This window comes from Guillardia theta (assembly GCF_000315625.1).
Source record: "Guillardia theta CCMP2712 unplaced genomic scaffold GUITHscaffold_8, whole genome shotgun sequence".
Lineage (NCBI taxonomy): Eukaryota > Cryptophyceae > Pyrenomonadales > Geminigeraceae > Guillardia > Guillardia theta.
Genome location: NW_005434666.1, coordinates 650,983 through 674,008, shown reverse-complemented (window position 1 = coordinate 674,008; position 23,026 = coordinate 650,983). Strand labels below are relative to the sequence as shown.

Genomic DNA, 23,026 nt, shown 5'->3' with positions numbered 1-23,026 from the left:
AGGGCGGAGATGCTGGCTGCGAATCCTCTTCCCACCAGCGGCGACTCGAAGAGATGAAGAGATTTGATCTTGTTCTCGGTCTGCAACCAACTTTCATCTCCACATCGTCAGGAAGGCCTCGACACCCACCTGGCAGTTGTTGGGGATCACCGAGTAAGAGTTGAAGATCTCGAAGTACTGGGCCCAGTAGATCGAACACAGCTCCGGCTTGGCGCTGGAGCACGAAGGGAAAGCAGTCAGCTTGCCGTGTCTCCCGCGTGATCCTCCGCTCGCCTCTCCTCCACGTCGTCCTCCTCCTCCTCCTCCTCCTCCTCCTCCCCAATCTGCCCTCTTGGTTTCTACCATCGCTGACCCTCCCCTGGCCTCACGGGAAAATGGGCTGTGGAAGTCGGACAATCTTCTTCAGGGTGGGTGGGTACCCCAGGGGGGTGGGTGTAATTGATGGGCTAGGTCGGGTACTTTCGATGCAATTGAGTCATTGGGCGCACCAGGGTGGTAGGGTGGTAAGTCGGGTACAGGGAAGGGGAAAGTTTCATTTCGGGGAAGGTGTCAGGGGGTATGAGTAGGAGTAAGGTGGGGTCGTAAATGCTAAAAGGTGGGGTAGGGAGGATATTTAGTGGGTCACAAGGTAGGGGTGTGGAGAAGGGGATATTGGGGAGGAAGCGTGGGGGGTAGTTGCAGAAGGTAGACGATGGCGGGGCTCGTAGGAAGGATGCGAAGTCAAGTACGCGCGTCTGAGAGTTTCAAGGCGGCATACCCAGAGGAAGGGGAAGGAAAGGAGGAGAAAAACAAGACGCTAGGTGAGGGGGACGTTGCTGAATCCAACAGAACTATTCGCGCGATCTCTCCCATGGGACGAAGAGATAGTCTGAAAGAGATGCTTGAAAGGCGAAAGTCAATGGGGATTATCGAAGAACAAGGGGATAAGAAGAAGTTGCAATCTGAAGTCCATTCGCCAACCGAAAGAAAGATAAGCTCTGCTGTCCTGGACGAGCAGACTTCGGTTTCTCCGATGGATAGGAGGAGGTCTTTTCTAGAAAGGAGGCAATCTGAAGTCCATTCGCCAACCGAAAGAAAGCTAAGCTCTGCTGTCTTAGATGATCAGACTTCGGTTTCTCCGATGGATAGGAGGAGGTCTTTTCTAGAAAGGAGGCAATCTGAAGTCCATTCGCCAACCGAAAGAAAGCTCAACTGGGCAGCACCGATGGAAAGAAAGCTAAGCTCTGCTGTCTTAGATGAGCAGACTTCGGTTTCTCCGATGGATAGGAGGAGGTCTTTTCTAGACAGACGGGACCAACCGGACCAAGTATCGTCTCCAGGGCTGAGGCTCGTCAAGAAAGACAGTTGGCTATCTCGCGAGAGATCAAGCTTTGCAAAGGAGTTGGTGGACACTCCTAGTCCAGGTAGATTCTCTTGCTCGTCCATGAAAACAGTGATGTCTTCTTCAGAAAACTCTCCTGTACAAGGTGAAAATGAGAAAGATCCATCCCCTGTTCGAAGTAGTAGGTTCTCACCGGACCCAAAGAAAGATCCATCCCCTGTTCGAAGTAGTAGGTTCTCGCCGGACCCAAAGAAAGATCCATCCCCTGTTCGAAGTAGTAGGTTCTCGCCGGACCCAAAGAAAGATCCATCCCCTGTTCGAAGTAACAGGTTCTCGCCGGACCCAAAGAAGGAAAGGCCTGGTGTGAATGGAAAGGATGGTATGCACCATGCCTCTCGCTTCTTGTTGTTTTTCTGATAAGCTCTTCCATCGCAGATGTGATTATGCAGCTGCCGACGTGTCGACGGAGCGACTTCGAGGTATAGCATTGACAGCTTGATTTGTATAATCGTGTACCATTGGAAGATGGGTGCTAAATTAGGGGAAGGGTCGTTTGCAACAGTGCACAAAGGGAAGCACTTAGCTACAGGAAAAGGTGAGAGCAGTTGTTGAATCAGATGGCTGGAATGAAGGGAATGTCTTGACTCATCTTGTGTAGATGTTGCTATCAAGATTGTTAAACCAGAAAAAGATCTAGATTTCGGTGGGGACAACCCAAGTGCGTGTCATATCAGCTACAAGGACGTTCTGAAGGCAATGAAGAAGGAAGTGGAGTTCATTGAACGAGTTGGCGTTCATCCACATATCGTTGAGCTGATGGGAACATCGGACAATTGCCAAGTGTTTATCATGGAAAAAGCAACAAGTGACCTTTACCAAATTGTTAGGAAGAAAGAGAAGACCCTTTCTCTGCAGTCTGTCTCAGTTTGGAGTGAACAGATCCTCCAGGCTATCGATTTTATACACCAAAAGGATATAGTTCACCAGGATATCAAATCATCGAATGTCTTAATTTTCAATGACAGGCAATGTAAGATTTGTGATTTTGGCCTTGCAAGGTCGAATGAAGATGTAATGTAAGTGATCGTGATTGCAAGTGACCAACCTGATGCTCCTGACGCAGGTATGTCGATCGTGAGTTGGTCACGTTGTGGTATAGAGCCCCAGAGCTTCTCCTTGGAGATACAACATATACCAAGAAGATTGATGATTGGTCAGCGGGTTGTATTTTGCTGGAAATGATTATTGGCATTTGTCCTTTCCGAGGCAATGCAGAGAACATTTGTAATTGTCCACAGGTACCCGTGAATGTCTGTAGCAATACGATTATCTGATATCTTTGTATTAAGGTCACGCACAGGAATTTCAACAGCGATCAGCTGATTAAGATTTTCAAAATGCTGGGATCCCCTGAAGAGAAATACGTCAAGAAACTTTCTTGCCATATACACATGAAGGGTTGGCCAACGATGCAAAGTAAACTGAGCAACATGGTGAGCTGATAAGAGCAGATTGTATTGCCTTCAGTAAAATCCTGGCAGGTAAGCATGTCAATAACAAAGGAAAGATGCCCACCAGGTGACGAAATTGAGACAGAGAAGTCGCTGTTTGACCTTTGTGTGAATGGCAGACATTGCTCGCAATGAGGGTGATTTGAGGGAAACCAAGAACGACTGGTTGCAGCTACTGCAGGGGCTTCTATACATCAATCCTCACGAAAGGCTCTCATGCAAGGAAAGCCTCGAGTCTCCTCTGTTCCAGGGCAAGGGTGCTGGGAGAAGGCAGAACTCTCCTTTCGGGAGGAAGCAGTCGGAGAGGCCCTTCGACTTGGCCAGGAGGGACGAGGAGGGCGGCAACAACTCTGCGATGAGACCTGGCTCTGCTCAGAGGCCTCACATGGCAGAAGAAGAGCTGCGCTCCATGAGCCTTTCTCCTGTGCGACGAGTGGCTTCGCCCCCCGGTCGCACATCAAGTTCGCACGTGGTCAACGGCCGAGAGCTGACGACAGCGTCAAGTCAGTCCCCAAACAACTTCAAACGACTCATGCAGAGGGCGCGCACTCCATCGCCTATTAGAAATCAACCCGTCAGCAGAGGCAAGTGACTAAGCTAGCTGTGAATGATCTGACGCTTCTTGTCTTCTCAGAGCACATGATGAAATTCTCTCGTCCTGTCAACGCAACTTCAAAGCTGGAGTCTTCTTACACCATCCCGAGAACTTGCGAGGTGCCTGCCGACTCATCGCCTGCCGATCCGATCGAACACAAGGAGCTTGCGCGGGGGTATCTTTTGAAGGGACGTCACAAAGCTCTGTGATGGACAGAGTCATCAAACCCAGGGGGCCGATTCTGTAAATAGTAGATTGGCAGAAGAATCGGTGGAGAAATGTTCATTGTTTAGAAGTTGTATTACACGGAAAATTATGAAGAAGTGATCATATCTCGAGTCAGGACTGCTTCAGTATATCACGAGGACTCCAATTTTTGCTTCTTCACTTGTTCCACCGGGTCTGCGTCAGTTACTGGGAAATGTGAGATCATAATTGTTCCATCATATGAGATTACCATGCCGATTGAGATTCGATTCTGCAATCCTTTTAGCTTGGATGACCTGGACCTGAAAGGATTGCTGTCACCGGGAGCACACCTCCTAAACTAGGTGTTCAAAACCTCAAGCCCATTCTTAAATACTCTAGTCTTGATCTGAGCAGCAGGAGTAGGATCATCATCCTTAGCAAGATTGAATTAATGTGCTGTAGCTCACAGCCGCATTCAAATACCTTCGCTGTTGCCATTTGCTGATCTGGGTCCGGGATTGCAGGCAGATAAACCAGCTCATTTGGAATCTCCAACAAGCCGTAAGTCTGAGCGGTCGATTCATCCAGGGTTGTGATATCCACTTCCACGGCCTCCTCTTCTTCCTTCATTGCACAGTCATGATTTAAAGCATCAAAAACAGCTGAGAAACCCGTTTTTTCTTGATGATCTGATGATGGTCAATCAGGTCGAATTCGTCTTCCCGCTCGATGTACTCTTCGTTTTCCTAAAGGGATATTGAGGTCTTGAAAAAGGATGGAGGTTCATACCTCAAGTTCCTTGAAATTAGGCGCAAAAGCAGAGTAGTTCTCCGAGTACTGCTTCGCCCAGATATATACCTTACCACTCTACAAGACAAACTCCAACTTCAGAGTGCGCAACGGGAATGTTTTTGTTCCTCACCTGTCCACAAGAAGCAATTATGGTTCGAGTAGGATGCCATGCTAGGTCCCAAACTGACTCTTTTGGACCCTACAAAGTCATGAGCAACCCTATGATTTTGTCGAGAAAAGCACGTACCTCCAGAACATGTACGAGTTGTCCATTTTCTCGATACCAGATATGTATTGTGTGCTCTCCTTTCTCAGCCGTAGCTCCAAGCACATAGTTCCCATCCGAAGAAAAGCAGCATTTGCGCCATTGAGTCCTGTTGACCTAATTGAAAATAAATCCTGTTCTCGATGCAAAAAGACTCAGCCTGAACCTGATCGAAGAATTCGCGATATAGTGTTGATTGCTTAGAATCGTAAACCCTTATCTTTCCCGTTTCCGAAACAAGAAAATATGAACCGTCCCTTGTCAACTGCAAACTTGTCAACGAAGCAGAGGTCGTTATAGAAGATGAAAGCACTTGAAAGTTCCGAACAGCTGTGTTTGAGGGGAGTTGAAGGCTGCCGATCTAGATTTCCCAAGTCAAAGAAAACCATTTTTCAGCAACTGCCATGGTGAGAGACCTGTTCGAGATCTTCAACTCTCCAGATAGATACCATTCCTTTTCCATTTCCAACAAACACCTTAAAAATAGATAAGACTTGGAAATGGTATGCAACGAACTAAGTCTACCTCAGCACCAGAAGGAGAATAGCTTGCTGCGTAATTTCGAATCGCTTCTCCTGCACCCTGGATGACCACATTAAGATTCATGGAAAGTCAAATCAATCCATGACCTTGCGGGCATTGGACCCAACTTGCGGTTCTGCTATCTGAAAAATCAAATGAATCCTTTCGCATTCCTTCAAACCATACATCAATCACATGCGAGCCTGCGATCAGCCTATGAGATCCATCTTCGATGTTGATAAGTGTCGGTACTCCACAGTTAGGACATGCAAGAATCTCTGATGAATTTGAAGGATTTATCTGTCACGGATGTAAGGCGATCACTTGAATATGACATGGAATGTACATGGACAGTCAAACACGTTGAATCAAGATTGGTCTCGTACAAAATAGTCCCATTTTCCACCTGAGGCATGGTTATACTGTCTTTGATATAGTTGCATGGACAGCAGAAGCAGAATGCATCAAAACAAATCTTACATCCCAAACTCGAACTCTTCCACGTTCCTCAGCCGTCACTATCCTCCGACCATCTTGAGACCTGCAGTTCAGCCTCATCATCTATGCCTAGCAAAGGATTAAAGGTACCATCCGATTGCCGCGATTGCAGCTGGAATCTCTTGGAGCTTTTTGTCTTGAAGCACCTTAATCACTCCTGAAGGCGAATCAGATGCGCTCGTCAAGAACGAGGAATCCATCTTCAACCTCGCGTATCGAAGTCCCAGAGGGCTGCTGCACCATCTTGGCATCCAGTGGCTAGTAGCGTGCCTCTTCGATTGAATGCACAGCAACGCGCTTGAAACTTCTCATGAACAAGCTGCCGGAAGAAACATCTGATCAATCGAAAGGAAATCGAGGTAGGCAAATGGGGAACAATCACACGGGATATCGCTAGAAACCAAAGACCATCTCTTTAACCATCTTCCTTTCTCCCCAATCCTCCACACTCCTTTTGGTATCGCCAGAGCAGCAGCTGCTTTCGTTTCCCAGCCACCCCGCTGCTCCTGCTCTTCTCCCTCATCTTTCGCCTCCTCTTCTCCCTGACTTCCTGGCTGGCTCGCTCCTTCTCTCTTACCTCATCTTCGATCCTCTCTGGGTAGTCGGCTTCGAACGGGTCCAGCAGTTGCTTGTTCATGCCAGATCCGTAGCGACGAAAATGGCGGGAAACGCAAGCAGGAGCAACGGGTACTTGGACCTGTGAAAGTGAGGGTAGGTCGTCAGCTGAATGAGGGGGTAGGGGGTATAGAGGGGCGACAAGAAACTTTGTATAGAAGGGGTACTGAACTATTCTTTGGGGGGTAAGGGTAGTTTGTAGGGGTGGGATGGAAAGAAAATTAACTCTGAGGCGGACCTACTGGTGTAGGCGGGCGAAATGGAGAAATGGCTAGCGAGCGTAACGCTCCTCCTCCTCTCCTCCTCCTCCCCATCCGCTCACAAGGTGTCTTGCATAGTGAAGATCTTTCTCTTGTCATCCTCTATCTCTCTCTTCTTCCTCTTCGCTCCATCCCCATGTACGAGAGAATCCTAACTTCTGCATGCCATCGTTCCTGTATTTGGAATTCCAACGATCCGTGTATACTTCCCCATGTGCTGACATCATTCGAAGTTGGCATGTAGTCTTCCTGGCATCCAATTCTATGATGTGCCTGGAAGTATGTATCTAAGGGGAGGTGGGAAGAGATCGCTAAGGGAGCTTGATCCTTCATCGGGTGAGCCCTGCTGAAAATAGGCAATAGTTGTTGACTTGCGAAGACGAGGAAGAGGCCGCAGCCGCGTCAAAGCCCAATCAAAGAACATTTATTTCTGTAAAACGGTAAACTGTTGCAAAATCCTGAGATTCAAAGAGCATGACGCAGCATCCTCTTTTTCCTTTGGGTGCATTAGATCTGACGGGACGCACAGCGCTGGTTCACATGAAAGCACAGGTTGAGAAACAGTTTCGCCGCTTCGTATACCTTGTTGATAGCTTATGCAGGCTTGTACAAGAATGTTTTCGGTCATCCAGGTCTTTTTCGCGAGCTTCTTGCACTTTTATCATCATGACAGGCCTGACAGGGCTGACAGCCCAGCCGAAAGCAGACGAAATGGTCGTGATTGACTTATGCTTCAATACCATTTGCTCTGATCTCACTCTGTTACAGAGCTTCAGTATCATACCAGCACAAGAAGTTGCCTCTGTCTCTCGCGGGGGAAATGAGGTTGGAACTGTGAATTGATGTTCCAGTTTCATCGATTGAGGTATTCACGCTGACAGATGTTTGTGAGAGCTGGTCTCGTTGGAGGAAAACTCAGAAATGCCGCGAATCGGTTGAAAGAGAGTGAGAAGAGGTTGATACCATGACATTATTCTCGACCTTGATCACTTATCTTCCACTAGTATCAGCAGCATTGTCGACAACCTTTCAAGCCAGTCGAAAACTTTACGCGAAGTACGTTTTACCATGCAAGGAAATCCGTTTCATGTAACGATGAGAACAATCCAGGAAATCATGAAATCTTTGCGCCTTGCGGAATCTTCTTCCTTCGCTTCGCCGAATGTGATTCTTGAGTGAGCCTTCGTGAATTAAGAGAATGGCAGATTGCGCAGTCTCTTTCTATCCTGCAAATGCAATGCTCCACTCTTGGAAATCTTTCATCTTACTTGCAAGATCATTCTCAGGTATCTCTTTGTGACGTAGGCTTCAGCTTCCTCTCATCTTTCTTCAGATGATGAAAGATCTACGTGATTCCATCGGGCACTTTTCTGCTGATGTGCAGAACGCCCTCGAAACCCGAAAGCAAATGCGGCAGGTTTCTGAAGTCTCATGCAGACCGTTTCTTGTGCGATGACGGCAACACCAGAATCATGAGGACGTTGGACATGTTCCATGGCAGGGCATCGATCACTTCCTTGCACAAGTCGGCCTGTCGCAGTTGGCAAGCAAGTTCAAGGAGCAGGTGGAGCAACGTAGCACATGGTACCATGGTGACCTGCTGATGCTGCCAACAGGAGCTAACGGACGTTCGAACATTGAAGTTGCTCACGGACCAGGATCTCAGGGACCTTCAAGTGAGTGAAAAATCAGCTGTCGGATCTCGTTCCAGGTAGTGAAGGATGGATAGATTGACACCATCGGAGCGAAAAGGAGACTGCTCTCAGCCATCAAGTGATCCAGAAATTTGAAAACATCGAAGTTCTCACTCCCTTGCAGGAATCTACAAGTCTCTGAGGGCAGCTTGAGCAGCTCGCATGTGCAAGTTCAAGCTGTGAGTCAGATTTGCTGATTTGCCAGTGCGCAAGTTTACAGTTTGCTACTAGGACACGATGAGTGACATGGACGGGAGAGATGAAGTAAGAGAAATACAGACCGAACTTTTGAAGCTCATCTCCCAACAGGCAACCATAGATCAAGAGAAGAAAAGAGCTCGAGAGACTCCGGTCAATCCTCCCAGTTCGATTTTTTCGACCTGACGGACTTGAAGCTTGAGAATGCTCCTCCACCTGGGATGCGGCACAGCAGTATCGTCGTGCGAAATTTAGCAAAGGGAATCACAGGTGCAACGAGCCTAGATTTGTGCTGTTTGTTGACGAAAGCTGCAGAGAAAATGCTTTTCGACTTCTTCTCAGCAAGCGGGGGGGTGAGTTGAACCTCCTTTGCATAAGCTGTTGTCTTGACACTGGAATCTTTGCAGGTCAAGAGCATCAAGCTCCTTCCCTTCAACCCTCGCTTTGACACGAGAGTTGCCTACGTGAATTTCATAGAGGGTGAGCAACAATCCGTCTTCTCGCTTCCCCTCTTATCGACACTTGGCTAGACGTGGATATCTCCCACGCTCTCCAGGTGAACGGGACGACACCGAGGTACAGTTCTTGCTCAAATTTTTGAGTTGCTGACACTCTTTCAGTTGGAACGAGGGCCTGAGGCTCATCGTTATTCGTCAAGAGCCCAATGTGCTCCCTGCCCCCTTCCTCCTTTGGTCTGGTGACGATTCGACTCTCAGGCGAGATCCTTCTCTCCTTCTCCTAAGTTCGCCGTGGGGGCCCCTGGCTCTGCGGAGACATCCAACGACAAGCGAGCAGGAAACTCACTGCAGGAGATGCTGCTACGCGGGAATCCATCACGGGACTCAATGCAGAATGCTGGGTCGTCGTTCTGGTCGACGGACAAACCAAGTATGAGCATGCAGCCCGATACAACGCCATCGACCGGCAGCAATCTGTCAACCATTCTCTTCCCTCCCGACCAGCAGCGATCTTACTGTAAACAAAGCATCCTTTCTCGCTCTGGGCTCACCTGCTTTTTAGCCTCGTTTTTGAATGCTTCCCGCATGTTTGGCTCCTCTCCGCCGATTTTTGACCCTTCAAGTGTCTTCGGTTCTGTCTTCAACGCGACAGACGTCAACAAGAGGTTTTGCTGCCTGTGATATTCCTCTTGAATCACAACCTTCTCAAACAGGGCAAAGATGCCGTGGGAAACAAAGATAGAAAGTGACAACGCTGGGATGGAACAACACAAGGCACAGAACCCTTCTTCGTTCGCAGACACTCTGCAGTCTATAACCTCGAAGTTCGCGACGCCAGCTGCTCCCTCCTTTCCTCAAAGTGGAGCAACTTTGAACTTGGTGACGGTAGGAGCTACCAAATCTCCCCATTGATTGGATTTCAGAGCAAGATGTTCGATCAAGGCTCCCAGGATGTTCCCTTGAGCACGAAGGTGATTCACCAGGATCCCCTCTCTCCGCGAGATCTGATCCTTCTGCCACAGTTTGGGTTCTTCGGGCAGAAACTTCACAGTCAGGTGAAGTCAACTTGTATCCGCACGCAGCCGTCATGACAGCCCGCAGCCCATCTTCAATCGTTCGATGCTGAACATCTTCCCATCTAAATCGGATGGGCGATCCAATGACAGCGAGGAAGCAGCCGACGTACCATGCATCTTTGAGCCTGCACTGTTGCTGACTGGGCTGTGATGTGCCATAGGTCGAGCACGAGGTGCCGATAGAGCGAGGTTCCGGCATCGTGCAGGTGAGCCTCGTGTCCGATCCTCCCTTCATACTCAGTCGTCCTTGGCTTAGCTCGAAAGAGTCAACGTGACAACGGGGGAGGAAAATGAGAAGAACTTGTTCTCGGCCGAGCAAGTCAAGCTCTACGAGTTCCAGAAAGAGGAGACTGATCAGGTTCCACGTCCGTCGCTCAAGGATTCATACTCATGTGATTTGCATCCTCGTTTAGAACGCTGCTGGAAGCTGGAAGTCACGGGGAAGCGGCATCCTGCGGTTGAAACAATCGCAGGACGACGAAGCGGGTAAGGCACGAACGAGAGTCATCATTCGGCAGACGGGCAGCCTTGCCGTTCTCGTCAACTCAGCACTCTTCCCGGGCATGGCGTGCAACAAGGGGTAAGCAGACCGTGCGCGAGAGATTTCCTTCCTCCTGCTCACCCGTCAGCAGGGGGGAGAAAGGCGTCATCTTCACTGGGAGCAGGGATGGAGCCCTCGTGACCTACCTTGTCAAGTTTGCGACTCGAGATGAAGCCAACGAGCTGCACAACTTGATCAAGCAGAATGTACAAGTGCAGACTCAATAATAGCTATGAGCCTGGCGTACTGTCACGATGATTGAATCAATTGAATGTCCGTATAGAAGTGATATCATGCTTTGAGTAAAAAAGTCATGATCAGTGATATCATGTCCCTCGAATGCCGGCAATCCGACCCGCCGCGTAGTACTAGGCAACTATCCGATGATTCACTGTCCGACTGGCCGGGTGAGCTGCCACCGTACCGTGGCCGAAGTTACCAGGGCCGTACCGCCGCCACTGAGGGCCCGGGCCGGCAGTGTGACCCCTCCCGGGCCGCGGAACATCATGCCGCACTCACGGTGACCGTACTAGGCTCTCCCGGTCGGATGCACGGTCACGCGCGGCCTCTCGGATCAGGGCCCGGCCAAACTGACACGCATTGGAATAACATCTTCACACAGGCAACATTTTGGATCATCCTCGCACAGCCACTGTTCTCTGTAGTCGTTCATCGTTGTTTATCTTGCTCATCTCTTCATCTGTAAAGTTGTAAATATTATTGGAATCATCATAGGTGAATATATTTGGTTGAGATGAGAGTCTTTCCAATGCCAAGCTGGATAGATTATCAATATTTGCTAGTATCAAATCTATGGAATCTGAATCTAATTGACATAAGATAGGATATTATCAAACACCTCATTGTCAAACACCAAATCTTTATGTGCTTTAAGTATCCTTATTATTCCTTTGAAATTAGTGTTTTTGATCAGTTTATTCTTGGCTATGTTATGTGGATTGTTCATTAGTGTCAGAGCTCATAGGAACCGAGCCCGAGTCAGACAAAGGCCTATCAGAATGAAAGGACAGTTGGCTGTCTCGTACTCGTGTTCGAAGCTGACTTCTCCTGGATGACCCAGGATACTCTACTCCAGTGTGAAGCTGCTGAAAGGACCCCTGTGGAGGCCTTTGTTGCAGCGACCGTGTACCCGTGGGGGACTTACAAGGTAAACAGAAGGGGTGCGTCTTGTGCAGTACGACCCGTTGGAAGCAGCTTGCTGCCATGCAAGGACGGGGTTCTCTTCCCTGCGAGAGAGCATGGTATCCTCTCGAAGGTCAGAAGGGATGCTTGTCAACTTCCAAGAACAGGACACCCCTCCTTTCTGTAGCCAAGAGACGGCACCCCTGGCTCATTCCTCGAAGCTATAAAAGGATGAAACTCGTCAGAGCTAGGTGGTCCTCTTCCCCTTTCGTGTGTGTCCACGATTGTGTGTGTGTGTGTGAAAGAAATAAAAGAGAGTTAGATCTCCTTCTGTTTCATCGCTTTCCCTCTTAGTAGAGAAATCCAACGTGAGTTCTTATTGAACTGCGCTTGAATGTCCACTCGAGAATCTTCGAGGTGTGACATAAATTGGTAGCAAGGTTGTGATCTTCGAGGTGTGACAATTAGCAGTTCAATTGCTTTGTCACTGGGGTTTGATGAAAGGACTTCCCAATTGATCTTATCAGGTCAAGTTGCTCAGCAAGCATATCCAATGCGCTATTATTGTTGTTCGAAGACAGCATATCCCAATCAATCTTAGCAGGGTTCGCTTTCAGAAGGTTCACTGCTATTTTATGTGGATTTGAGCTCAACGTTTTCCAGTTTACCCTATGTAAGTGTTGATCAAAGAGCCTAAGATTGTTGTTCTGGATTGATGCAAGCTGACTAAAACCTATGCTTGCAATCTTTTTTTCAAGCAACTTGATAGCCTTAGAGTTGCTGTTATATAGCAGGTCTTCATAAGAAATCTTATCCTTATTCTGTTGTAGAAGCTTCAATGCTCTATCATTGGAGTTTTGCGATAGATTTTTCCAACATATAATTCATCCCAATCAATAAGGTCATTATCATGTGCAAACTGTTCCTAAATTCTCTGGATATTTCTTGCAAAAATTGAAGACATCCTTCGATGCTTGAGAACACAACATTTCAAAATCCACCTTTTTTGGATGCTGCTCTATTAGTCTTAGAGCAGCCTTTGATTTGTTTTTACAAAGAGCATCTTCGATAATGTCATATCAGGCTAAGATCCGTGGAGCTTGTAAGAAGATAGCACCCGATAGAGTCTTGAAGATGATCAATGAAGACACCAAATGTTCACTCAGTGATGCCTATGACCATCTGTACAAGGCATTGCATCAGGAGATGCTTGCCAACCAGATCCTTAAAGGTTACGATTATTTCATGATGGAAGATTATGATAAATCATCATTGTGAAGGAGATAGTAGAGAGGTTCAAGAGAGAGTCCAAAATCCCTCATGACATCATTTTAGCTTGGGTCAACATCACTGCAGTATCACCACCACATGCTCCTGTCTTGAATGACAGCACCTCAGTTGAGATTCATTCATCTCATCCGATAGCACGTATACTATCACACAATAGGATTTAGAGGTGTCATATGGTGTATTGTACGTAATCGTGTGAAATGTTTTAAGCAATTGATATGGGAGCCTTGAATGAAAAAATAAGAATTAGGAATTCTGTAGTAGTTTCTTTTGTTGATATTTTTCACGTCGGGAGTCTTTTGGTTGATCTCATCTTTGTTCTGATGATACCGATTGAGAGAGGCTTGAGAATGATATTTGCGATATTGTTCTCTTTAGGATATTGTTCCATTTGTTCATCAGGAGTGAATTTTTGGATTTTGTTCATATTTAGAGAGTTGAAGCTCTGAACTTTTAGGGGGTATTTGTTCAGATCTATCAAAACGCTCTGAACTTTTAGGGGTCATTTGTTCAGATCTATCGAACCCCTCTGAACTTTTTAAGGTCATGAATCACCTTCCCTCCTATACTCTGATGAGAGGAACGCATAAAAGTGTTTTTCAGTCACGTTACCTGCTGGCCCCCGTGTACCACCTCGGTCACGAAACCAAATGGTTCAAATTTGAACCTTCAATATGCCCTCTTGAAATTCATATTTACACATGGGTATGAAATATTATCGATTCCAGCCAAATCGGACCTGGTCGTGTTTGTGTTTTAGGAGTACCTGTCACTATTTTTGGATTTCAGATGTTCGACGAACAATTGAATATGATATCTTGAAATTTGACATCAAAATATGAATAAATTCTCCCAATTCATTGCCGAACTCCGATTGTTGCCGGTGCCTGGCCAGTAAACGCTGCAGGGCTCGGGCCCAAGGGCGCAGACAAATCCGAACAAATCACTAATTGAGAATGCTGTAGGTGCTAGCCTTCAAACTCAACCATAACCACCCCCTGTGAACCCCAAAAAGGACCCCGTACCTGGCCGAGACATGTATATCTATCGGGGTTGCACCCCCCTGTTTCGTGGGGAGATAGTGTACCGCCACCCTGTACCCCTGACCCCCTACTGTTGAGGACCCACCCCTACCGCCAATGCACCCTCTCATCAAGACGTCTCCCTCCTCACGGTTTGGTAACGTGATCGCTGACACGCATGTCACCCACCCTGTGTGACAGGACCCCCCGCATGGAAGTCTGGAGTACCCCACTATATTTTCACACCCCCTACCCCGTCAGGTCCACTTTCGACCCAACTATCTGAGTGCACCAGGCCCGACACATGCTAGGGGTTCAGCACCACCCCTTTCCTTCTTCACTTCAGTCTAACATTCCTAAGCTAGCAACGCCATCCCTCTCACTCCACCCTTCGGCTCGCTAACAAATTTACGAGTTGGCTGAACCTCAACGGGGGTACTACCCCCACCCTGTCGTCGCCTTCGACAGCGCTTGTGCCATCCCGCTGCGTGAACGTTACCTTGTGTATCGTAGCCTCCAATCCTCACCCTCCTTCCTCCTCCTCCTCCTCCTCCTCACCTTCTTGGTCTAAAACCTTCCTCCTCTTCACTTGTTCTCCTTGCTTTGAGCTGGCACAATGTCTGTTGCCACACAAAGACCACTTCGAAATGGAGAGGGTGCGAGAGTTATTTTTGGGTTTGGTACAACCAGCCATTCATTCGCTGCATCTTCATCTTCCTCTTCCCCTTCCCCTTCCCCTCCCTCCTCCTCCTCCTCCTCCTCCTCCTCCTCCTCCTCCTCCTCCGAAATGTCTGAGAATAAGTCTTCTCGCTCTGAGGTTAGCTCTTGTACTCAACCCACACCGACCATTGCAACTCCTTCAGTCGCTTCGATTTTCCAGAAAGCATGCTATAGAACTGAAGTCAAAGACGAAGAAAAGAGCCTGCAGCCTAGTTGTGGAATGAAGATATCGGCTGCCTCCCTCTTTAGCAAGGCGTCGACAGATGTTCAAGGTGGAGGATGCTCACACACGCAATGTGCCCCCGTTTCCGGCTCCCTCGGTATCGCCTCCCTCAGTTTCCAGGGAAGTCAGTCGCAAAATGCAATCAGCTCATTTCTATCAAAGACTTCTACAGAGCCTGTTAACATCTGTATGTTTCAGAGCAAGCTGTCGGCCTTGAAGGACTTGTCCAGTCCTGCGCCTTCGCGCGTTGCAGCAGCCAATGCTATAGCGAATCTTGCGCTCCGAGCAGACATGCACGCCAAAATAGCATCTACGGAGAACATCCATGCACTTATGGAGATTTTCAAGATTGCCGATCACGATGGGATAAAGAGATTCCTTGCTATGGCTTTTGGAAGGCTCGCTATGAAGAAACAGAACGTTCCGTCCATGCTGGAGAATCCGCACCTTGTCGATGAGCTCTTGTCAATGTCTCAAGAATCAAACTCGGGCAACTGGCGGCAAGCAGGTCGATCATTAGCAATCATCGCTTCTAATGCTCCAGTCGAATGCCGCGACAGATTTGACCTGGAAGGCCTTGTTGCAGCAATCAAACGCTTGCTAACGATTGAGCAAACCGAAATCCAAACTGATGCCATGAGAGCTTTGGTGCCGTTTCTAACATCTGTAGAAAGAATACAGGTGCTCAACAAGGAGAACATGTGGATGGCTCTTCTTCGGGCAAGCTTACGATCTGGAGTGCCTTTGTTGGAACAGTTCTGTGCCAATTTGCTTCAGACAGCGCTAGATGCTGTGCCAGGTGCCGTACAATTCAGCAGGGAAGCAATGATGCTACTTGCGGAATTGTCAAGAAAGCATCATGAACAGCAAATGAATCTTTGCTTCAATCGTCAAAATCCTTTTGCGGCCTTGATCATTCGAATCGTGTGCGAAGGAAATGCGTATGTAAATGATCGGTTGGTGCATAAGCTGCTGCTCCGAGAAGTTTCTGCAGTGCTACAGTTTTTGGGTCAAGGTCAGGATGAGAGCTTGGATGTCGCGCCAGCACAGAAGAATGCGCTCATTGCGTTGTTGACTTTGCGAAACCTGTGCTTACTAAGCTCGTTGTAAGTCTGGACTCCTGTAAATCATCCATTCTTGTATTTGTACAGAAAGATGTAAATTTTTTATCCATTAAAGTATGCGTGAAGAGATCAATATCTTGTCATCATCGTAATTTGCCTGAGTGAAGACGAGTCCAAAATTTTGTATCTACTTTGTCCTTGACCCTTACCTGTAGGTTCCCCATCAGCCAATCTTTACATATGCGTACTTTAAGGGCCACCTTGCTCAGTGCATGTTCGTCGGGTTTATTTGTAGCCATCCTGTTCATTACCTTCTGTTGAGATCGTCTTGTGGTAACAAGGTTTTCAGTACACGACACGCTTCAGAACATCAGAATAACCGCTTTTCAATCATGGTGCCTCCGAGACTGTTCTGCATAGGACACTGCGAAGCACTCAGTAGCTGGGAGGCAATGGCTTCAGTACCAGGCAGCGAAAATGATTGCCGTTGCATAATTTGCACATTAGATATGCAGGATGACTGGCCAGGTTACGTTTAGAGAGGTTTTCACAGTGTACGCCCATTCTGACCGTCCGCAAGGGCCTTCGTCCTTGCGCTCTCTTGCCACCGACCATTCGTTCTCCCAAGCTCGGAAGTACTGCTAATTTTTTCAAAACTTGATCGCATGACTCTATACTCACGTTGGTTTCAATTTCGTTCTCCGACTTTGGGTGCCTCGGCTGTCAAGGTCAACATGTAAAAATAAAAGAAGAGAACAACAAAAGTTGACACATGATGACTAAGGCAGTTGGTGCACCCTTGGACATGATCCCCCCCAGATGCAAAATCGAAGTCTTCCCAATGGTCAACGTCTGTCCTGTACTAGAGTCAGGAGAAGAAACACTCAAGGCCATGAGTCACCTCTGACGGGCTGTCCACTCCCGGTGAGACAGCTGTATCTCTTGACCGTCGGCCTCCATATTCCCTTCAGCCTTCTCGCAATCGTATTGCCAATGCCCAGGACGGAGACAGAGCGGACACATGTAGTACTTGGGAGGGATTTCGGGCGCTGAGATCCTCGTTGTGTTGTGCTGGCTGTGGTATGCCGGCCCTCGCCCGTAAACTCCGACCATGAGATAGCTGCTATTCACGTCTCCTCTTATCTTAGCGCCATTTTCGTCTTCCAGCATGTGACATCCCCCTGTCCTGAGGATTTCTCGGTCTGCATTGAAGCGCCGACCAGTCCCGGGAAAACGATCGCCTCCGGCTCGGGACGGTGTCGGGGTAGACTTTTTCAAACGTTGTACATGCCGCTGAAATGCTTGCTCCATGATGAGGCGAAACCTTGATGCTAATCGCTCCTCTGATTCACCCGTAACTTCCGGTGTCGCTCTCAAGTCCGTGAAGCCATGGCACTGCTTTAGGAGCAACGCCGCCCTCCCATGGTAGCCTACACGCCTGCCCCAGACAATTTCAATTGAGAGTTTGAGACATTGAGAGTTTGAAAGTTTGAGAGGTTGAGACAGGAGGTAAAGTTCAAAGTTTTATGCCGCATGTGCAACCCTGGTCGTCAAATGGCGGCATGAAGGCATGGCATGGCATGCTGGAGGGGATGGATGACGATGGTAGGATGACGATGATGGTTGATACAAGAACAACATCCGAGATCCATGCATGCTAGATTGTTCGAAAACAACAGACGCGTCAAAGGTGATGATGGAGTCCCCGACAGGCTCCCCTTCAAGAGATAGTCAGGATGGAGTAGACTTGCGCGAAAAGCTGACGATTGTCATCACAACGAGTCCAGCGAGCGATCATCCGGAAACGAACTTGATCGATCTCGTGTTGAAGAGTTTCGAGCTTGTCGAGGGGCTCTCGGACTGCAAGAAAGTGATTGTGTGCGACGGGTATCGGATCTGGAAGGACTGCAACTTTCGAAACGGCAGGGTGGATGAAATCAGGCTGAGAAATTACGAGGAGTACAAGTCCAACATCAAGAAGATGTCAGAGCGATCCGAGGGACTCTGGCAGCATTCAACCATCATGGAATTGACGGAACACCACGGATTCGGTTTTGCGGTTAAATCCGCCCTGGACCTAGTCCACACTGACTATGTTTGTGTTGTGCAACATGATCGAACTTTCATGAGACCCGTCGACTTCGTGGAGATACTCCAAGGAATGGAGAAGGAGGGAGATAGAGTCGGATACGTCCTTTTGCCGACGTCGTCCACTCGCAATTACGCTCATGCCCAACGAACGAGGTTGGGCCAGTATGGTCTGAAAGGAGCTGCTCTGATTGATGTTGAGGGATACGCGATTCCTCTGACTGCAAACTCCAAGTTGCTTCCTTGTCTGCAGTGGTATGACAGCACTCACATCTGCAGAACGTCCTTCTACCGCAACTTTGTCTTCGGCGAAACCAGAAACGATGGGAGCGGGCAAGAACAAAGACTTTGTTGCAGGGGAGACTTCATCGAGGACAGGTTCGGTCAAGCGCAGATTAAAGACATCCAGAAGTTGGGCATGCCGGCTCATGCGAAGTGGAAGACTTGGCTATATCATGATGGACTCGAGAGGGCTGTTGCGCACCTGAATGGCAGGACATTCAGGAATGAGTCAAACGGTGTCAAAGGAAAGCAACAAGACTAGGGACAACGTGGCGAAGCTCTTCATAGAAGCTTCACTAAGAGCAGGTGTTGAGAGCTGAATCTTACGTTCTTCCAGTTATTACATTCCTTTTTTCCACCTCACAACCTTGTCCATTATCGAGTAAACACCAACGTTGGCTGCCGCTTTCTTTCTCCATGGCTGCTCCACCTATGCTCCTGTCAACCTGATCGAGTCAAAGGACGTAATGGATCGGACACGATAGAAGTCTCTTCTTCTTCCTCGCATGCTCTCCGAACCAGCTGCGGTTGCGGCAGCAGTCGTACCCCGAGTGGTTCTACTTGATCCTCCACGCCTTGTTATTTTCCCCCTCCATACAAATTACGCCCCGCCCCACCCGCCCCGCCCCGCCCCCCCCGCTCCCTTCCTCCCCACCCCGCGCGCCTCCATCCCTTTCTCCCGCCTGCTTCTCCGCCTGCGCTCCTTCGCTGCTTGCCTTCCTGCTTCCCTCTCACCTTTCAGCTGCAAGACACGACTCGTTCCTTTCCTCCTCCGTCATGGAGGAGGAGGACAGTCTTGTTGGAAACATGCTAGGGTCCATGCAAGGACAGGACCAAGGAGATGTCAACGAGCACGCGGCAGCAGCTGAATTTCAGGCAGCTGATGAGCTTCCGGCTGAGCGGAAGACGAAGGAGGAGGACGAGGGAGAAGACGAAGAGCTGGCTCGAGGTGCAGCAGCTGAAGCCAATGCTGAGCTTGAGAAAGGGAAGCTGTCCTTACAAGGATCGTTGCTCTGTTTATACACCAAGAACCTTGACCCGTTGACAGCTGTGGCGTACGACATGTCGATCCTACCTAGAGCTCAGATCGGGCTGCTTGGAGCAGTCTTCGCATCCTCTATGTCAGTAGGGCTGGAACTCGAATCCTTGGTTTCAGAAGGAACCTGCATCTCGTATCGCAACATGTTCGAAGGAGAAATCTTGGCCGTTCTGATTCTGAGGAGTGACGGCTCAGGGAGCAGAGAGTCGGTGAAAGATGAACAGGAGTTTCTTCTCGACCTCGTCGATAGAGCGATCTCACTTGTTGTCGGTGACGAGAATGTCTTGTCGTTGTGCAACAATGTGAACCAGTTCCGACGTAGTATCCGAGGATCCACCGTTTTGCTGCAGCAGATTCTACAGCACCGAAGGAAAATGATGCTGAGGACCAGGGCCGTTCCAGTCAGCGCGACGTTTCTGAGCACGAAACGGGACCAGATAAGCAACAAGTTGAATGCTCTTTGCAGGTTGTTGGGGAGCGAGTACGCATGCATCATGGACAAGAATGCGATGATGTTCGCCACGAGCCAGTGGATGACACTCGATGGAACTACTCGACTCCTCCTGCATCTTTTCTTCATGGGCATGGATCCAGCCAAAGACAAGCTTACCATCTTCATGGCAGACAACACCACCTACAAGCTCGCAGTCCTTAGACTCCAGGAGCCTTCGAGAGTTTTCTGCTACTTGTTGCCAGAGGATCAGCACACAAGTGACGCCGAGAGACTAGAAAGCTGTGGAGAGGATCTTTTCAGGACCTTGGAGGGTGAGAGAGAGAGTCTCAGGTTCATGGAGCAGGGCCGTTGGATCGCAAACCTGAGCGACTCGAGTAGCCTTCGGAAACTGCTCTTTGTGAGAAGAGATGTTGGCTTGTGTTGGGGTTTTCTTCCTGAATCAGACAAGGGTATGCCGCTGGCAGCAGAGGAGGATGACTGGGATCAACGATTCCTGTGAGTCTTTCCTTCCTCCTCCTGAAGACTCTCTTTCTCCTTGATGCTCTCTAAGTGCTGCTTGAACTCATGACGCAGCGCCCTCAGGACTCATGTGTCAGAAGCTCGGATAAAACGTACAGAGATCCAACGAGCGAGGTTGAAAGCGGAAGAGGTGAACTGTGGCAAGCTCCTAATGGCAAGCTCACGATTGGATTGCAGGAACTCTCCCTGTTCTTCCGCCATGAAGGATTCTTGCTGCTTGCTGAGTGGGTACCAGGAGATTCATTCGAGGTCTTCAGCTACCATGAGGATCTGCAAGCTGTCGGTCATGAGAAAGAATGTCGCCTGACAGCAAAGAAACACAGCAGACGTTTTGTTTCCTGGGCAATAGCCAATTGCTCTATCTAGCTCTGAACCCCAATGCAAACTATTCGATCCAGCCTTATTTCTCTTATGCGGTTCAGAGGCCGCAAGCCTGCAGTTTATCAGTCTCCAACCCCCACACAGTCACTCCATCGGTAGTCGCAGTCGGACTCGGACCCCTAGCCGCTGAGCCGCCTTCAAGTCGCAGGCTCACCGGCCGACTCGCCACACTGGGTTCGCCTCAGAACACATGGGCTGTGGAGGGATGAGGCTCAGTCGGGGCAACGCCATGCAGGGCGCGGGGAAGACGGAGGAAGGGGGAGAGGTATCCTGGCCGATGCGGATGGGCAAGATGGTGCTGACTCTCCCTCCTAAAGCTGAAGAAGGGGTCCATGCTCTAGGAAGCCAGTGGGATCAGGTGGAGGGACATGGAGGAGCTGGACCAGGCGTTGAAGGCACTCTCAGCGCCAGGAAGTACTTCCGAGAGCATAGAGATCGTGTTATGTTGAGAGAGTGGCAGTCGAGGCAAGATGCGTATGGTGATCTTGCCTTTCTGATTGCTCTCCACCTCTCAGAGCTGCATAAAACTTCCAATAATGTGCATTCTGCCAAAGAGTCTGTTCCTGACTGGCTCGTTACGGTGCTTCAAAGTGCCATCGGTGAAAGTCCTCCTCCCTTGAAGACTGGCATGTGCGAGCTGACCTGGCTGTTTGAAATCTTCACGGATGCAGGATTCAAGCTGAATGAGCTCGCATTTGGACACTTTCTCGAATTTCTTTCGAACTTGGCAAACGGAAAACTCTTCTCATTTGAACAGCAAGCCCTAGAAATAGAGAGCGTGAGGCAACAGGTTCGCTCCGAGGTAGATGAAAATGTCACTGAAACAGGAGTTTTCAAAAAGGATTCAGAACACGAGAAGGATAAAAGAGTTGAAAACAACACCACTGTCAAACCGTATGTGAGTTTGCATGAATTCATCACGGGCATGAACCTGACAAAGTTGTGGATCACTGGTATCAATGAAAGCGGGCAGTTGGGAGATGGGAACGACTACAATGTTGCAAACTCAAAGCCGGTTCTCCTCCGTGGCAGAGTGAAGTGCATTGGTTGTGGCGGCTCACGGTCGTTGGTGTGTGTGGGGCGGGTTGTTGCCATCAAAGAGGAGGGTGGAGCGACCTATCAGCTACAAGAAGTGACTGAGCTGTTGGTGACGGGGAGAAATCAGTATGGAGAACTTGGCATCGGCAGTAAGTCCAATCAGCATATCTTCACAGCGATCCCCTTGTTCTCGAACATCCCAGTCCGCATGATCGCTTGCGGGGAGTTCCACACGATGATTCTGACACAAGACGAGAGAGTGTTAAGCTGTGGGTGGAACAGATGGGGCCAGCTGGGGATGGGCGACATCATGGATAGGGAGAGTTTCTCTCCAGTGACGGAAGTCAGCGATCCCTTCATGATCTCATGCGGAGCAGGCTTCTCTCTTTTGCTCTGTGGCAGGGGTGAAGTGTTCAGCTGTGGCAACAACATGTCGGGACAGCTTGGATTAGGCTTTGTCGGAACCGGAAGATATCCCTTCTTTCAAGGAGATTTTGCACAGGACAGAAGTGAATTTTCTTCCTACTGTTCAAGGTTTACCAAGGTCGTCAATTTCTCGTCCACTGAAGTGACATTGAGGTTTGTATTTGGCAGGTTGAAATTCTCGGCGATAAGATCAGAAGTGTCAGCTGCGGTGGTTTGCATGCGCTTGCATTGAGCGAGGAGGGTAAGGAGAAAGAAACAAGGTTATCAATGTCTTCTTATCTCTCCCTGACTAGGAACTCTCTTCTCGTGGGGAGGAAATCACGAAGGGCAGACGGGAAGAGGAGACTCTCAAGCCTGCTTTGGGACTCCAGAGTCATTACATGGCCTGCAATCTGGCAATCAGAATGTAAACAGACGAGGAGCAAGGAGGGAAAGAAATGGCTCACAAGGTTCGTCCAGGAAAGCTTGAAAGAGCATGGCAAAATCACTCAGATTGCGTGCGGCTTCTCACATTCTCTTGCGCTCTCATCTAACGGAAGGGTAAGGCTTGATGTCCTTCAGCTTCCAACAGATACTGACCGGCAGCGTCCCTTGCAGCTCCTTGTATGCGGCTCAGGAGAGTATGGACAGCTCGGGAGGGGAAGTCGATCGTCTCACTTTCACTTCGCCTCCCTGGAGCGCAACGAGAGCAGGCACGAGGTCCCTCCTGTGATCTCCGCGGACGAACCTGATCGTGTTGTCTTCCTAGAAATTTCACCGGCAGAGTGTCGTCGCCATCGAGGCTGGTGGTTTCCATTCCTAT

At 49.0% G+C, this 23,026-nt stretch overlaps 8 protein-coding genes across 8 annotated transcripts; 6 read left to right on the top strand and 2 right to left on the bottom strand.

Moving 5' to 3' along the window:
- Positions 1 to 1,846: 1,846 nt before the first annotated feature.
- On the top strand, positions 1,847 to 3,424 carry GUITHDRAFT_133658 (hypothetical protein; the record flags this gene model as incomplete). The annotated part of the gene is made up of 6 exons (XM_005839531.1): positions 1,847 to 1,916; positions 1,980 to 2,397; positions 2,445 to 2,619; positions 2,671 to 2,814; positions 2,863 to 2,899; positions 2,952 to 3,424. 6 exons carry the CDS (start codon positions 1,847 to 1,849, stop codon positions 3,422 to 3,424), a joined length of 1,317 nt encoding a protein of 438 aa, XP_005839588.1.
- A 361-nt stretch (positions 3,425 to 3,785) lies between these two features.
- GUITHDRAFT_133657 (hypothetical protein) lies at positions 3,786 to 6,330 on the bottom strand (the record flags this gene model as incomplete). The annotated part of the gene is made up of 15 exons (XM_005839530.1): positions 3,786 to 3,841; positions 3,885 to 3,936; positions 4,100 to 4,240; positions 4,288 to 4,362; positions 4,406 to 4,474; positions 4,539 to 4,607; positions 4,656 to 4,790; positions 4,840 to 4,938; positions 5,090 to 5,149; positions 5,199 to 5,255; positions 5,303 to 5,368; positions 5,676 to 5,736; positions 5,784 to 5,850; positions 5,901 to 6,012; positions 6,271 to 6,330. 15 exons carry the CDS (start codon positions 6,328 to 6,330, stop codon positions 3,786 to 3,788), a joined length of 1,179 nt encoding a protein of 392 aa, XP_005839587.1.
- A 904-nt stretch (positions 6,331 to 7,234) lies between these two features.
- GUITHDRAFT_101766 (hypothetical protein) lies at positions 7,235 to 10,762 on the top strand (the record flags this gene model as incomplete). The annotated part of the gene is made up of 27 exons (XM_005839529.1): positions 7,235 to 7,282; positions 7,337 to 7,393; positions 7,450 to 7,523; positions 7,573 to 7,624; positions 7,679 to 7,732; positions 7,774 to 7,854; positions 7,902 to 7,985; positions 8,037 to 8,132; positions 8,185 to 8,244; positions 8,298 to 8,341; positions 8,387 to 8,441; positions 8,494 to 8,526; positions 8,572 to 8,613; positions 8,658 to 8,730; positions 8,776 to 8,813; positions 8,868 to 8,940; positions 8,991 to 9,036; positions 9,081 to 9,126; positions 9,177 to 9,583; positions 9,632 to 9,797; positions 9,842 to 9,889; positions 9,941 to 9,973; positions 10,020 to 10,100; positions 10,156 to 10,200; positions 10,251 to 10,352; positions 10,408 to 10,574; positions 10,627 to 10,762. The coding sequence occupies 27 exons, from the start codon at positions 7,235 to 7,237 to the stop codon at positions 10,760 to 10,762; spliced, it is 2,241 nt and encodes a 746-aa protein (XP_005839586.1).
- Positions 10,763 to 12,540: 1,778 nt separating this feature from the next.
- On the top strand, positions 12,541 to 13,281 carry GUITHDRAFT_150594 (hypothetical protein). The gene has a single exon (XM_005839528.1). It carries the CDS (start codon positions 12,750 to 12,752, stop codon positions 12,954 to 12,956), a length of 207 nt encoding a protein of 68 aa, XP_005839585.1. The 5' UTR covers positions 12,541 to 12,749; the 3' UTR covers positions 12,957 to 13,281.
- Positions 13,282 to 15,401: 2,120 nt separating this feature from the next.
- Positions 15,402 to 16,013, top strand: GUITHDRAFT_150593 (hypothetical protein; the record flags this gene model as incomplete). The annotated part of the gene is made up of 2 exons (XM_005839527.1): positions 15,402 to 15,836; positions 15,860 to 16,013. A coding segment is annotated over one exon (435 nt), but the record flags the coding sequence as incomplete, so codon positions are not given.
- Positions 16,014 to 16,367: 354 nt separating this feature from the next.
- GUITHDRAFT_133654 (hypothetical protein) lies at positions 16,368 to 17,308 on the bottom strand (the record flags this gene model as incomplete). The annotated part of the gene is made up of 5 exons (XM_005839526.1): positions 16,368 to 16,421; positions 16,531 to 16,635; positions 16,679 to 16,717; positions 16,770 to 16,854; positions 16,899 to 17,308. 5 exons carry the CDS (start codon positions 17,306 to 17,308, stop codon positions 16,368 to 16,370), a joined length of 693 nt encoding a protein of 230 aa, XP_005839583.1.
- Positions 17,309 to 17,693: 385 nt separating this feature from the next.
- Positions 17,694 to 18,629, top strand: GUITHDRAFT_157081 (hypothetical protein; the record flags this gene model as incomplete). Its single annotated transcript, XM_005839525.1, has 1 exon — positions 17,694 to 18,629. The coding sequence occupies one exon, from the start codon at positions 17,694 to 17,696 to the stop codon at positions 18,627 to 18,629; it is 936 nt and encodes a 311-aa protein (XP_005839582.1).
- A 3,056-nt stretch (positions 18,630 to 21,685) lies between these two features.
- Positions 21,686 to 22,456, top strand: GUITHDRAFT_65247 (hypothetical protein; the record flags this gene model as incomplete). The annotated part of the gene is made up of 1 exon (XM_005839524.1): positions 21,686 to 22,456. The coding sequence occupies one exon, from the start codon at positions 21,686 to 21,688 to the stop codon at positions 22,454 to 22,456; it is 771 nt and encodes a 256-aa protein (XP_005839581.1).
- Positions 22,457 to 23,026: the final 570 nt, after the last annotated feature.

Excerpts from the sequence above, each read along its gene's own strand:
- GUITHDRAFT_150594 (XM_005839528.1), top strand. The coding sequence starts at position 12,750 with ATGTCATATCAGGCTAAGATCCGTGGAGCTTGTAAGAAGATAGCACCC.